The sequence below is a fragment of the Culex quinquefasciatus genome, chromosome 1 (genome assembly GCF_015732765.1).
Source record: "Culex quinquefasciatus strain JHB chromosome 1, VPISU_Cqui_1.0_pri_paternal, whole genome shotgun sequence".
Lineage (NCBI taxonomy): Eukaryota > Metazoa > Arthropoda > Insecta > Diptera > Culicidae > Culex > Culex quinquefasciatus.
The window spans coordinates 123,924,128-123,937,490 of record NC_051861.1 but is presented as its reverse complement, the minus strand read 5'-3'; the positions used below and the strand labels follow the sequence as shown (position 1 = coordinate 123,937,490).

General features: G+C 27.0%; 1 protein-coding gene across 3 annotated transcripts in view; it reads left to right on the top strand.

Moving 5' to 3' along the window:
- LOC6050416 (probable serine/threonine-protein kinase DDB_G0277071) overlaps positions 1 to 13,363 on the top strand; it is a 107,213-nt gene that overhangs the window by 81,896 nt on the left and 11,954 nt on the right. For all 3 annotated transcript variants that reach the window (XM_038249110.1, XM_038249109.1, XM_038249111.1), the window contains 2 exons: positions 4,400 to 4,513; positions 10,570 to 10,659. In XM_038249110.1, coding sequence (XP_038105038.1) covers positions 4,400 to 4,513; positions 10,570 to 10,659 — 204 coding nt within the window. The remainder of the gene's footprint in view (positions 1 to 4,399; positions 4,514 to 10,569; positions 10,660 to 13,363) is intronic.

The following is a 13,363-nucleotide window of genomic DNA, read 5'->3' as shown; positions in this document are numbered from 1 at the left end:
GAAAATTGAAAATTGAAAATTGAAAATTGAAAATTGAAAATTGAAAATTGAAAATTGAAAATTGAAAATTGAAAATTGAAAATTGAAAATTGAAAATTGAAAATTGAAAATTGAAAATTGAAAATTGAAAATTGAAAATTGAAAATTGAAAATTGAAAATTGAAAATTGAAAATTGAAAATTGAAAATTGAAAATTGAAAATTGAAAATTGAAAATTGAAAATTGAAAATTGAAAATTGAAAATTGAAAATTGAAAATTGAAAATTGAAAATTGAAAATTGAAAATTGAAAATTGAAAATTGAAAATTGAAAATTGAAAATTGAAAATTGAAAATTGAAAATTGAAAATTGAAAATTGAAAATTGAAAATTGAAAATTGAAAATTGAAAATTGAAAATTGAAAATTGAAAATTGAAAATTGAAAATTGAAAATTGAAAATTGAAAATTGAAAATTGAAAATTGAAAATTGAAAATTGAAAATTGAAAATTGAAAATTGAAAATTGAAAATTGAAAATTGAAAATTGAAAATTGAAAATTGAAAATTGAAAATTGAAAATTGAAAATTGAAAATTGAAAATTGAAAATTGAAAATTGAAAATTGAAAATTGAAAATTGAAAATTGAAAATTGAAAATTGAAAATTGAAAATTGAAAATTGAAAATTGAAAATTGAAAATTGAAAATTGAAAATTGAAAATTGAAAATTGAAAATTGCAAATTGCAAATTGAAAATTGAAAATTGAAAATTGAAAATTGAAAATTGAAAATTGAAAATTGAAAATTGAAAATTGAAAATTGAAAATTGAAAATTGAAAATTGAAAATTGAAAATTGAAAATTGAAAATTGAAAATTGAAAATTGAAAATTGAAAATTGAAAATTGAAAATTGAAAATTGAAAATTGAAAATTGAAAATTGAAAATTGAAAATTGAAAATTGAAAATTGAAAATTGAAAATTGAAAATTGAAAATTGAAAATTGAAAATTGAAAATTGAAAATTGAAAATTGAAAATTGAAAATTGAAAATTGAAAATTGAAAATTGAAAATTGAAAATTGAAAATTGAAAATTGAAAATTGAAAATTGAAAATTGAAAATTGAAAATTGAAAATTGAAAATTGAAAATTGAAAATTGAAAATTGAAAATTGAAAATTGAAAATTGAAAATTGAAAATTGAAAATTGAAAATTGAAAATTGAAAATTGAAAATTGAAAATTGAAAATTGAAAATTGAAAATTGAAAATTGAAAATTGAAAATTGAAAATTGAAAATTGAAAATTGAAAATTGAAAATTGAAAATTGAAAATTGAAAATTGAAAATTGAAAATTGAAAATTGAAAATTGAAAATTGAAAATTGAAAATTGAAAATTGAAAATTGAAAATTGAAAATTGAAAATTGAAAATTGAAAATTGAAAATTGAAAATTGAAAATTGAAAATTGAAAATTGAAAATTGAAAATTGAAAATTGAAAATTGAAAATTGAAAATTGAAAATTGAAAATTGAAAATTGAAAATTGAAAATTGAAAATTGAAAATTGAAAATTGAAAATTGAAAATTGAAAATTGAAAATTGAAAATTGAAAATTGAAAATTGAAAATTGAAAATTGAAAATTGAAAATTGAAAATTGAAAATTGAAAATTGAAAATTGAAAATTGAAAATTGAAAATTGAAAATTGAAAATTGAAAATTGAAAATTGAAAATTGAAAATTGAAAATTGAAAATTGAAAATTGAAAATTGAAAATTGAAAATTGAAAATTGAAAATTGAAAATTGAAAATTGAAAATTGAAAATTGAAAATTGAAAATTGAAAATTGAAAATTGAAAATTGAAAATTGAAAATTGAAAATTGAAAATTGAAAATTGAAAATTGAAAATTGAAAATTGAAAATTGAAAATTGAAAATTGAAAATTGAAAATTGAAAATTGAAAATTGAAAATTGAAAATTGAAAATTGAAAATTGAAAATTGAAAATTGAAAATTGAAAATTGAAAATTGAAAATTGAAAATTGAAAATTGAAAATTGAAAATTGAAAATTGAAAATTGAAAATTGAAAATTGAAAATTGAAAATTGAAAATTGAAAATTGAAAATTGAAAATTGAAAATTGAAAATTGAAAATTGAAAATTGAAAATTGAAAATTGAAAATTGAAAATTGAAAATTGAAAATTGAAAATTGAAAATTGAAAATTGAAAATTGAAAATTGAAAATTGAAAATTGAAAATTGAAAATTGAAAATTGAAAATTGAAAATTGAAAATTGAAAATTGAAAATTGAAAATTGAAAATTGAAAATTGAAAATTGAAAATTGAAAATTGAAAATTGAAAATTGAAAATTGAAAATTGAAAATTGAAAATTGAAAATTGAAAATTGAAAATTGAAAATTGAAAATTGAAAATTGAAAATTGAAAATTGAAAATTGAAAATTGAAAATTGAAAATTGAAAATTGAAAATTGAAAATTGAAAATTGAAAATTGAAAATTGAAAATTGAAAATTGAAAATTGAAAATTGAAAATTGAAAATTGAAAATTGAAAATTGAAAATTGAAAATTGAAAATTGAAAATTGAAAATTGAAAATTGAAAATTGAAAATTGAAAATTGAAAATTGAAAATTGAAAATTGAAAATTGAAAATTGAAAATTGAAAATTGAAAATTGAAAATTGAAAATTGAAAATTGAAAATTGAAAATTGAAAATTGAAAATTGAAAATTGAAAATTGAAAATTGAAAATTGAAAATTGAAAATTGAAAATTGAAAATTGAAAATTGAAAATTGAAAATTGAAAATTGAAAATTGAAAATTGAAAATTGAAAATTGAAAATTGAAAATTGAAAATTGAAAATTGAAAATTGAAAATTGAAAATTGAAAATTGAAAATTGAAAATTGAAAATTGAAAATTGAAAATTGAAAATTGAAAATTGAAAATTGAAAATTGAAAATTGAAAATTGAAAATTGAAAATTGAAAATTGAAAATTGAAAATTGAAAATTGAAAATTGAAAATTGAAAATTGAAAATTGAAAATTGAAAATTGAAAATTGAAAATTGAAAATTGAAAATTGAAAATTGAAAATTGAAAATTGAAAATTGAAAATTGAAAATTGAAAATTGAAAATTGAAAATTGAAAATTGAAAATTGAAAATTGAAAATTGAAAATTGAAAATTGAAAATTGAAAATTGAAAATTGAAAATTGAAAATTGAAAATTGAAAATTGAAAATTGAAAATTGAAAATTGAAAATTGAAAATTGAAAATTGAAAATTGAAAATTGAAAATTGAAAATTGAAAATTGAAAATTGAAAATTGAAAATTGAAAATTGAAAATTGAAAATTGAAAATTGAAAATTGAAAATTGAAAATTGAAAATTGAAAATTGAAAATTGAAAATTGAAAATTGAAAATTGAAAATTGAAAATTGAAAATTGAAAATTGAAAATTGAAAATTGAAAATTGAAAATTGAAAATTGAAAATTGAAAATTGAAAATTGAAAATTGAAAATTGAAAATTGAAAATTGAAAATTGAAAATTGAAAATTGAAAATTGAAAATTGAAAATTGAAAATTGAAAATTGAAAATTGAAAATTGAAAATTGAAAATTGAAAATTGAAAATTGAAAATTGAAAATTGAAAATTGAAAATTGAAAATTGAAAATTGAAAATTGAAAATTGAAAATTGAAAATTGAAAATTGAAAATTGAAAATTGAAAATTGAAAATTGAAAATGACTCTTGACTCTTGACTCTTGACTCTTGACTCTTGACTCTTGACTCTTGACTCTTGACTCTTGACTCTTGACTCTTGACTCTTGACTCTTGACTCTTGACTCTTGACTCTTGACTCTTGACTCTTGACTCTTGACTCTTGGCTTTGACTCGGCGTTGGCATTACTAGAGCTAATTCTAAAAATATGTTTGTTTGTTGATTTAATTAAATGACAGAAAATTTCTTCAAATTCAAAATCTTCAAATAACAGAAATATTTTTTTGGGGCATGTTAGTTTAAAAAATCTTAATTTTTCGTTATAAAAAAATAGTTTTATTTGGCACAAATATTTTGAATTTGTTTTCTTACAACGACATAAAATTGTCAGTAAAAATCTTAAACAAAAGCACTCTGTCCGCATCGTTCCGCAAGCAAAACAAACCCCAAAACGGTGAACTCTGCAAACAGTGAATCTCATAATCGGTGGCCCCCTTCTCTGTTTGTCAAAGTTCGGGCCGTGTCCAGAGCCGGGAACATAGTGCTTTTGTGGCCGTTTTAATTCATCAAATCTCAAAAAGTGAAAATGGCAGCTCCGTCCAAAACCATTTTATTCTCATCCTAGCGCACAGTGTACCGCATCCCCACCAAGTATTGCACTTACCTCCACTCACTCTCGTTCGCAGGCAAGAGTTTCACCCTGACCATCACGGTCTCGACCAGCCCGCCCCAGGTGGCCACCTACAACAAGGCCATCAAGGTGACCGTCGACGGACCTCGGGAACCTCGCTCCAAGACAAGTAAGTTGAAAGTCGCATTTTCTACCCAGGACTTGAATCCCCCCGTTCATTTTGTTGACGTATGAATTATAACACTTTAAAAAGGGCCAATTTCTCCTCCCAACCAAAAAAAAAAGGGAGATGCTGTAGATTATTTAATTTAATTTCATATCCGGAACCCGGTGTGTCGGTGGCTGAGTTGAGTTGGAGTTGAATTTCAATTTCTGCAAATTTCCCTCGGGGGATGACCTCCCGGACCTTTGCCGAGGACCGGGTCTGACTGGACTGGACTGGAATCACGTTTCAAGTGCGAACAAGGATGTGATTCTTCGGGGTTTTGAATAATTAGACCCCTCGGAAAGTTTGGGATTTGACCGGTGGAGGAAGCTTTGCGGAAGGGTTGTGTTGGCTGCCAACAATTTAAGGATGGAGTGGCTTAGTTGAGTTTTAACTTATTTGAGTTATTTGGTCTGAATTTTGGCATTTACCTTGCGGGAATTTATCCATTTCTTTGCCTTTTTCACATACTTTTTTGAAAGCAATTTTCTTAAACCAATCTACCCTCTTCATTAAAACATTGAAACATTCATTATTCAAGAATTTTGAATAACAATGCTTTAAAATTCAAAGGTAAATTCAATAATCTTAGCAATTCTTTACGTTTTCGTAAATCTACTTTCTTTTATTTTGATGAAACTTTGTCCATCGATTACTTAAGTCAAAATCATCCATTTTGCAAAATTGATTTCGGCATACAAATGATGAGGCTTTCAAAAGAAAATTGCTTTGCAAATTTTCTAAAATCTGTGACTTCAGAAGGGATTTTCTGATCGATTTGGTTTCATTGACAAAATTGTAGGTTATGATTAGGACTATTCTGAAAATAGGCGGACAATTTTTTTTTAAATGTTATCTATTTACCACAAAAAAAATCAATTTTGACAAATGTTAAACCGATCGATTATTTTCATTTTTTTTTAATGTTTTAGTGGTAAAAAAGTGCCAACTTTTGAGTTTAGGGTATGAAGATAACTCAAGTTCAAATCTTTCTAAATCGATTAATTTAACCATATCCTATTAAATTTCAATGACTTTACTAAGATTTTTTTTTTGATAATGTATCACTTTATTAGAGATTTTTGAAATATACCTAAATTTCACAAAATACCTTATTTTTCGAAAATACTTCAATTTTCTGAATTTGCAAACAAATCGATTGTCTAAAATTGCAAACAGTTCGATTATCCGAAGTTCGATTATCCGAAGGTTTGCTTGTAATTTTTTTTCGTGTTTTTAATTTTTTACTTTAAACATCAATTTCGAGTTCTGCGACCCCATTTTTGTCGAATCACCGCCATTTTGGCCGCCATCTTGGATTTAAAAACTCTAAATCACTTAGGAGTAGTTTTGGGGTTTAGGGGCATACTAAAACCCAACAAAAAAAAATAAGAGAACATAAAAAAAAATTTTTTTTTCGTGATTCGATTATACGAAGTGAAATTTCGCAGAAGCCTTAAGATAATCGAGTCTGGACTGTATACTCAAAATTTTAAAATTTGCGATATGGGTATCAAACGAAACGAAATTTCGTATGCTTTTTAACTTCATATAAAATTTTGCTTCAATTGATACCCATATTGCATTTTTTTTTGTAAATTTTAGTACTGTAAAAAAATAAGGTATTTTGTGAAAATGTTTGCATTAAAAAAACACTTATTATGTGAAAAATCATAACAAATTTTGCTTTGTTTTTTGCGTTAATTTTTGTTTAAAAATGATTAAAAAATTCGCTTCGTTTGACACCCATATTGCAAATTATTAAAATTTGAGACATATTTCTAATTTTTTCAGATTTCGATTTTAGATGGTTTTATGATCAGCAATGATTTTTTTATCAAAATTTTAGTATTTGTTTCTAGCTATTTCTGTTTCTGCCAAGTTCAGTTTGAATCCGGATTTTGAAAATTTCTAAAAAAAATTTGACAGTAGAGAATATCTCGTTTCTCTTTAGTCTAAAATTGTGTGTACGGCTGATATTTGTTTACAGATTCATACAATTCGATGCAAATATTTGATGATTAGTTAAGGGAATATTTTTGCAAAGAATCAATCAAGGATATTGAATTATTTACCGCAAAATTACAGAACAAAAATCTAATTAGCAACATAACTTTTTTGTCTATCGGTGAAGACAATTTATTTCTAAATTAAAAAAAATGACCTAGGAACAGAATGTATCGTGTTCTTACTGGAATAATAAATGCAAATCAAAATTTTCATGAAATTTGAAATGTACTTTACAAAATTTTAAATAAGGATCAATTTTGAAAAAAATAACTGAGGAAAAGACTTTTTAAGGGACACAGATTAGCATTTTTTTTACGAAATGGACCTTTTTCGATTTTTTTAATTTTTGTAATTCTTAATCTGGTTTTCTGGGTGCCTTTAGACCGTTGCAAATATTTTTTGAAGGTTATGTCCCTCGGCTCTGACCATAGTTGGGAGGGGGGCTAGGTTTCAACATTTCAACGCAAAATATCGAGGTATCGACGATTTTTTTTCGCGAAAACAAAAACGTCGGACTGTGCATTGGTGTTTCATGAAAATTTAAAATGTTTTCAAAGGAGTTCAAACATGCTAAATATGATTATAAACGCAGGAAAATGCATTTTACCTGTTTTTCAGGTGATTTAACTTTAATTTTCATTAAAATTATGAAGTTTTTCGAAAAAATATTTTTCGGGCTGACTTCCAAGGGGGGCGACATAAACTTTGAAAAATATTTGAAACGGCTTTATTGAGCATAAAAGAAGCTTTTTTGCATCATCTATTTGTCCATATAGTTTTCCTTAAAGAACTTAGCCGATTTCCTTTCATAAATTGTATGTAAAAATTCAAAAATATGTATTTTTTAAAGGTATTTTTTGATAGTTTTTTGCCACAATAAAATGATTTCCAAAAATACACTAATTTTAGGGTTTTTCATTGTTTTGCTTCTGGGGACATAAAATGCTATCTTTTCAGAAAACTCCAGAATAGACAATACATTTTTAACTAAGTTATGATTTTTTGAAAAAAATGATGATTCAAAAAAATCTAAAAAATAAAAAAATGGTCAAAAAATGTTTGATGTTTTTTTATTTTTTATGTAAAAAAATGGAAAAAAATCACTTAAGTGAAATTTTGGTAAAATTAACTGTTCTCAAGCCAGACACATCTTTGATATTTTGTTATACGTCATAGTTTTTTTTTTATTGTTTTAATAGTGCTAATTTTTTTAACAAAAAAAATAAAAGCTGAGAAAATTACAAACCATTTTTTTTAAACATTGTTGATAAGGTCTTTTTTTCTCCGTGTTGCTCAGAAGGAACTCGTTTTTTAATCACCGATATCTTAGATCCGATTTTCTCTTTTATAAAACGATAATCTTGTAAAAAAAAAGTTCAATAGAATAGATTTTGAAATTTTGAAGTTTATTGAAGAATATCTTTTGTTTTCAAAGGGTTAATATTACTTATTTTGGCATTATCAAATATTTGGCTAGATTTTTAAATATATGAAATATTTTCCAAATATTTTCATCAGAAATATCGTCTAATTTTCCATGAGAAGGGTTTGTTGCGTTAAGCAAAACGTCACAACTTACTAATTGTTTACCAAAATGGTCTTTGGTACAAGATAGAACATAAGCAACGATTTGATAATAGGGAAAAATAGTATTTATTTTGAATATTTTATTGATTTCAAAAATGATCAATTCTATCACGTCCTTTGTTTTTTTAAGAAAGTTGATACAGTTTTTTTCCTTTTTCTTTGCAGGAATATTTTTAAATTGTTTTATGAAATCAATACAAAATTAACTTGAAGTTAACCCTCTTCCGCCCATTTTTTTTATTTTTCCCGTGTTTAGGAGGTCATTTTGAGCAACTTTTGTTGTTGTTTCCATTTTCTGTTATAAAATGGCACCATTATCATATAAATTGTGAAAAAATGCATCTGGGACACTAGAAAAATTACTGCATACTTCTTTTTACTTAAAATATAGGAAATGTTAGTTAAAAACACAGCCAAAGTTGACCCCTACAAAAATGTAATTTTTAAAAACATTGGCAAAGTCATATACATTAAGTAAAACTTCCAACCCATATTTTTTTTTTAATTTCAAGGGTTCTTCTTTCCAATGCTTTTTAAAGGTCAAAAATTGGTTGAAAAATGGATTTTTGGCGATTTTTTGAATCGAATCCTGTCTAAAGGCGGGGTAGGGGGTTAATATCTCCTCTTTATTAATTGGGCTCTTTGAAAATTATGAATCTTAGTGACAAAGATAGAAAAAATGCGAAGAATCAAAAAAATTTTGCGCGTATTAAAAAAAACATTTTGCATAATTTTAACAGTAACATATCTTTAATCTTTGCTTTGATGATTTTGTGATGCATTTTGCGCCTAATTTGAAAATTGGTATTAAATTAAAATCTGAAAATACTTTGTTTTTTATAATTCAAAATTAGTTAGGGCTATGTGACAAAGACTTTGAATTATGAGACAATTTAGTCGTGCATACTCAATGGTTAAACGCGACATTAAGGGACATATACTGTTAAAATTTTATTTATTTGCATCTAAATGGCACTCACTTGAAATTACTAAAATTCAACCAGCACATGCTCACTAATATTAATGTCTTCACCATTTCATCTGACAAATTTATCAAATTTCAAAACGCGCCACCATCCGTCGACAATATGTCTTTTCGCAAAACTCTCACCAAGTGAAAAATGCCCGTGTGAGATGACACCATCCTTTAAAGCTGTCAGAAACACTATTCAACTCCTTTTCTCTAGAATTAGAGATGGAGAGACCGTGTGTGTGATAAATTAAAGTTGTTGAGCGCAACTGCAACCGTCGGGAAGTAGGTTTGGGAGGAAAACCACAACGAGTGAGGGGCAAAAACTTTTTCCCTCTCGTTGTGTCTGTTGTCACGCGACAGCTGTGATGGTCACATGGGGAAAACTTTTCTTTTGGGGACAACCGTCTCCAGAATCATTTTGATTTAATTTCGTGAGCATTTGGAATTTTGCGCTGGGATCGATTTTGCGTGAATTATTGCGCTGCACCGCCAGCAATTTAATTTGAGCCCGGAATGGCAGCCAACCAATCACACACACACACACCTCGAATTATTTCGACGATCTGACCCATTCCAGACGCGTTGGCATTCCAATCGCCAGTCGACCAAATCAGTCTCACTAAACTCATTTCCATAACCGCAGAGCCGCCTCCCAGCGCGAGATGATCCCGTGATGGACGCTGTCCTTCACAACACCAGAATTTGACCGAAAACACGCCAAACTGACAAAACTGGACAGGCCGGGGACAACATTGTCCGTCTAAATCAGATTATCATTCACACTCGGTTGGTGACCCCCCTCCCTCTCTTTGAATGGTCATATCACATTCCACCATCGACCTATCGAAACAGGACCACATAATTTGGTCACACTTTGTCCGGCCGGGTCAAACCGACCTTCCCCTTAACCAATTGTCAAAATACCTATCATCACTCGCTCGCTCGCAGCAGCGCGATGGAATTCGTCATTTTAAATTGCACACGCCAATGGTGGTACTGTGTGTAAATTTCAATTTATCATCATCAACCGATGGGGTTGGAAAGGGGATCAACTATCAACTAACTATACCACACATACAGACAGTCAGACAGACAGATACCTCTCTATGCAACTGCCCCTTAAACGTCACCACCACCGCCGACTGACCAGTTTTCAGTTTCATTCTAATACCATTCATCATCGTCAGCTGCATCTACTGTTTCAATAACTAATGCAATTTATGTGAACCGTAAAATGGGGTGATTTTGATCGAAAAACTTCAAATTCATTCTTAAAAAAAATGCGTTTTCTTTGAAGATTGTAAGATGAAAGCGCCTAAAGTTATGCCATTTTGTCACCTAACTAGACTTTCCACACTCAAAATAAACTCAAAAAAATAAAAGATCAGCCATTTTCCCACTTTGCGGTATTCACATCTGTTCCCCTTTTCTTTCCCGTTTATTGTTCTAGGGCAACAGCAGCAGTTCCACTTTGCCTTTGGCCAGCGACCGTTCCACTTTCCGGCCGACCCGCTGTCCAGCTTCCGGATGCCGCCGATAGGTGAGTAAATTATATGCGACTGCAAAAAACTGCCAAACTTTACTTTTTATTTCACGATCCAAGGAATTTTATCACAAGCAATTAACAAAACTAGATAAATCTTTGAAAAAAATAATAATGTTGTTGCAAAATATAAATAATCTTGTAAAAATTTCTATAAAACAAGATTTCAGCCAATTTCAGCCTTAAATTGTACAAAAAATATGAATTGTTTATTTACAAAAAAAAATATTAATTTTAGTATTTTACACAAAAACATACACTTTACACAAAAACTTCAATTTTACACAAAAACTTCAATGAACTGAAAATCTGGTCATTTTAAACTTATTGTAATTTGATCTCCATGTTGCATGCAGTTTCTGAAAATTTGAGTATTTTTGAAAAAAAAAATACGTCATTTAGTAAAAATTAAAGTATTTCACACATTTTGCTTCTTTTGATATCCAATTGTGGATATTTGAGTATTTTCGAGATAATACGAAATTTTGTGAAAATCTGCGTATTTAAAAAAAAAATCCAGCGAAACGAAAATCTGTTCAAAATTTGTCGTCATTTGATATCCAAAAAGCAAATTTATTAAAATTGTAGTGTTTTTGTAAAAATGCGGTATTTTATGAATATTTTAGTATTTAAAAAAAATCTCGAATGAAGTGTAAATATGTTCTTAATTTGGCGTCATTTGATATTAATATTGCAAATTATGAAAATTTGAGAGTTTTCGAAAAAATATGGTATTTTGTAAAAAATGCATATTTTTCACAAAAAACTCCAAATGAACCGAAAATCTTAGCAAAATTTATCGTCATATGATACTCATGTTGTAGTTTAATACAATTTTATTACTTTCAAAAAAACAAATTTTGTTAATTTTTTTCGATTTTACTCAAAAACTCTAATTCTCCGAATTTTTTTTACAAAATGACGATATCTTTTGAAAATTAAAAAAAAATAGTATTTTCGAAAAATACGATGATTGGCAATTTTTTTTTAGTATTTACACAAAAAAAATCAAAAGAAAAGCATATCTATGCTTTGTTGTGCCCAGGGCTGCGGAGTCGGGTCATATTTCAAACGACTCCGACTCCGCCTTTCTCAGATTAGCCGACTCCGACTCCGACTCCAGCTCCGGCTTTCAACAAATGGTTGGCTCCGACTCCGACTCCGACTCCGGCCTACCAACTCTAGCCGACTCCGACTCCAACTCCGACTCCAGCTTTCAACAAATGGTTGGCTCCGACTCCGACTCCGACTCCACGTATTTTTAAATGTTTCAAAAGTTAGTTAACTATTATTAGTTAATTATTTTTAAAACATTGATAAATAGGATTATTTAAATACTCTCTAAGCGTCATGTTTTTTCAAGAAAAATAAGTAAAGTAAAGTAAATAAACGGAAAAAAGTTTCTAGTTTACACGTATGTTATGGAAACAGAAATAAAAAAAATATCTTCAGTTTTAGAGGCATTTTAAGAAGAACAGTTATGTTAGTAAATTTGAATTTACTTGCTGAACCTCAAATTTGAATTTTTTTTTTCAAAGCTAATAAATTTAAATATTTAATTGTTATTTTTGAATGAATAATTTAAAGAAACCTGGGCTTAATGATCTATTGAACATTAAAATTCAATTTACTCACTTTCAGGCTGACATTTATAAGAAACACAGTGACAGGCACCTTGTATTTTACATGACAATTTTAAACGAAACATTTTTTTTTGTTTTTTTTTAAGACGTACATGGACATCACGCCATGGCTAAGATGTCCTTTTCAAATAGCGGTGACATGAAAAATATTTTACCCTGGAAATTTTTAATTTATTTTAATTTTAAAATTTTATATACTTTAAAAAGGAGGCGCACGATACTTCGTGAATCTTCACCTGTAACGAAGCTTTATGAATGATCTTGCGCCTCCATCAGAATATATGAAAAAACTTAAAATATTATAAAAAATAAATATCCAAAAGTAAAATATTTTCTAGATCACAAATATTTAATTTTTTTAATGTACATTGATTTGCAATGATTATCACCTTCCGTTATATTGGCGTGGGATATACAGTATGAGGAAATTCGTACCAGTTGATAGTTTGTTGATTTTGTTTTTTTAATAATATTTGAAAAATAAATTAAAATCCTATATTTTGTTCTTTACATTTTTTAATTAGTTCATTTTTGTACTGAACTCTTGAGATTTGTTCAACGATAATTTGCAACGATATCAAAATAGTTTACCTAAAATCAACATCAATATCAACAATCAATGATTATTTCAAAATTAGTTGCAACTTCTTTTGATATTTTTTGTTAGTTTTAATTATTTTAAATGCAACACTTTGATTTTCTTGTACTCAGTTATAAACAAAATGCGCATGTTGAGTTCCAAGTAAGAGATTGTTATTATCGTTGATTATTTGTAACAAAAGTTAAACTGTCAGTGACTCTTTTTCGATTCCCAAAAACAGTGATTACTATTTTTAATCTTTTTATGTACCCCGTAATTTTTTTCCTAAAAAATGATTTAACTTAAAACCTCCAAGACATTCGCTATCGAGGTAAAATATGAATGTGTGTGTACTTTTTCAGAAAGAACTGGATGAAATTTGGGCAAATTTGAATTGAAAAGGCACATAAATATAGGCAAAAGGAATCAGTCAAGAATCAATTCGATATGTCTGACTACATAACCAATATTATTTTTA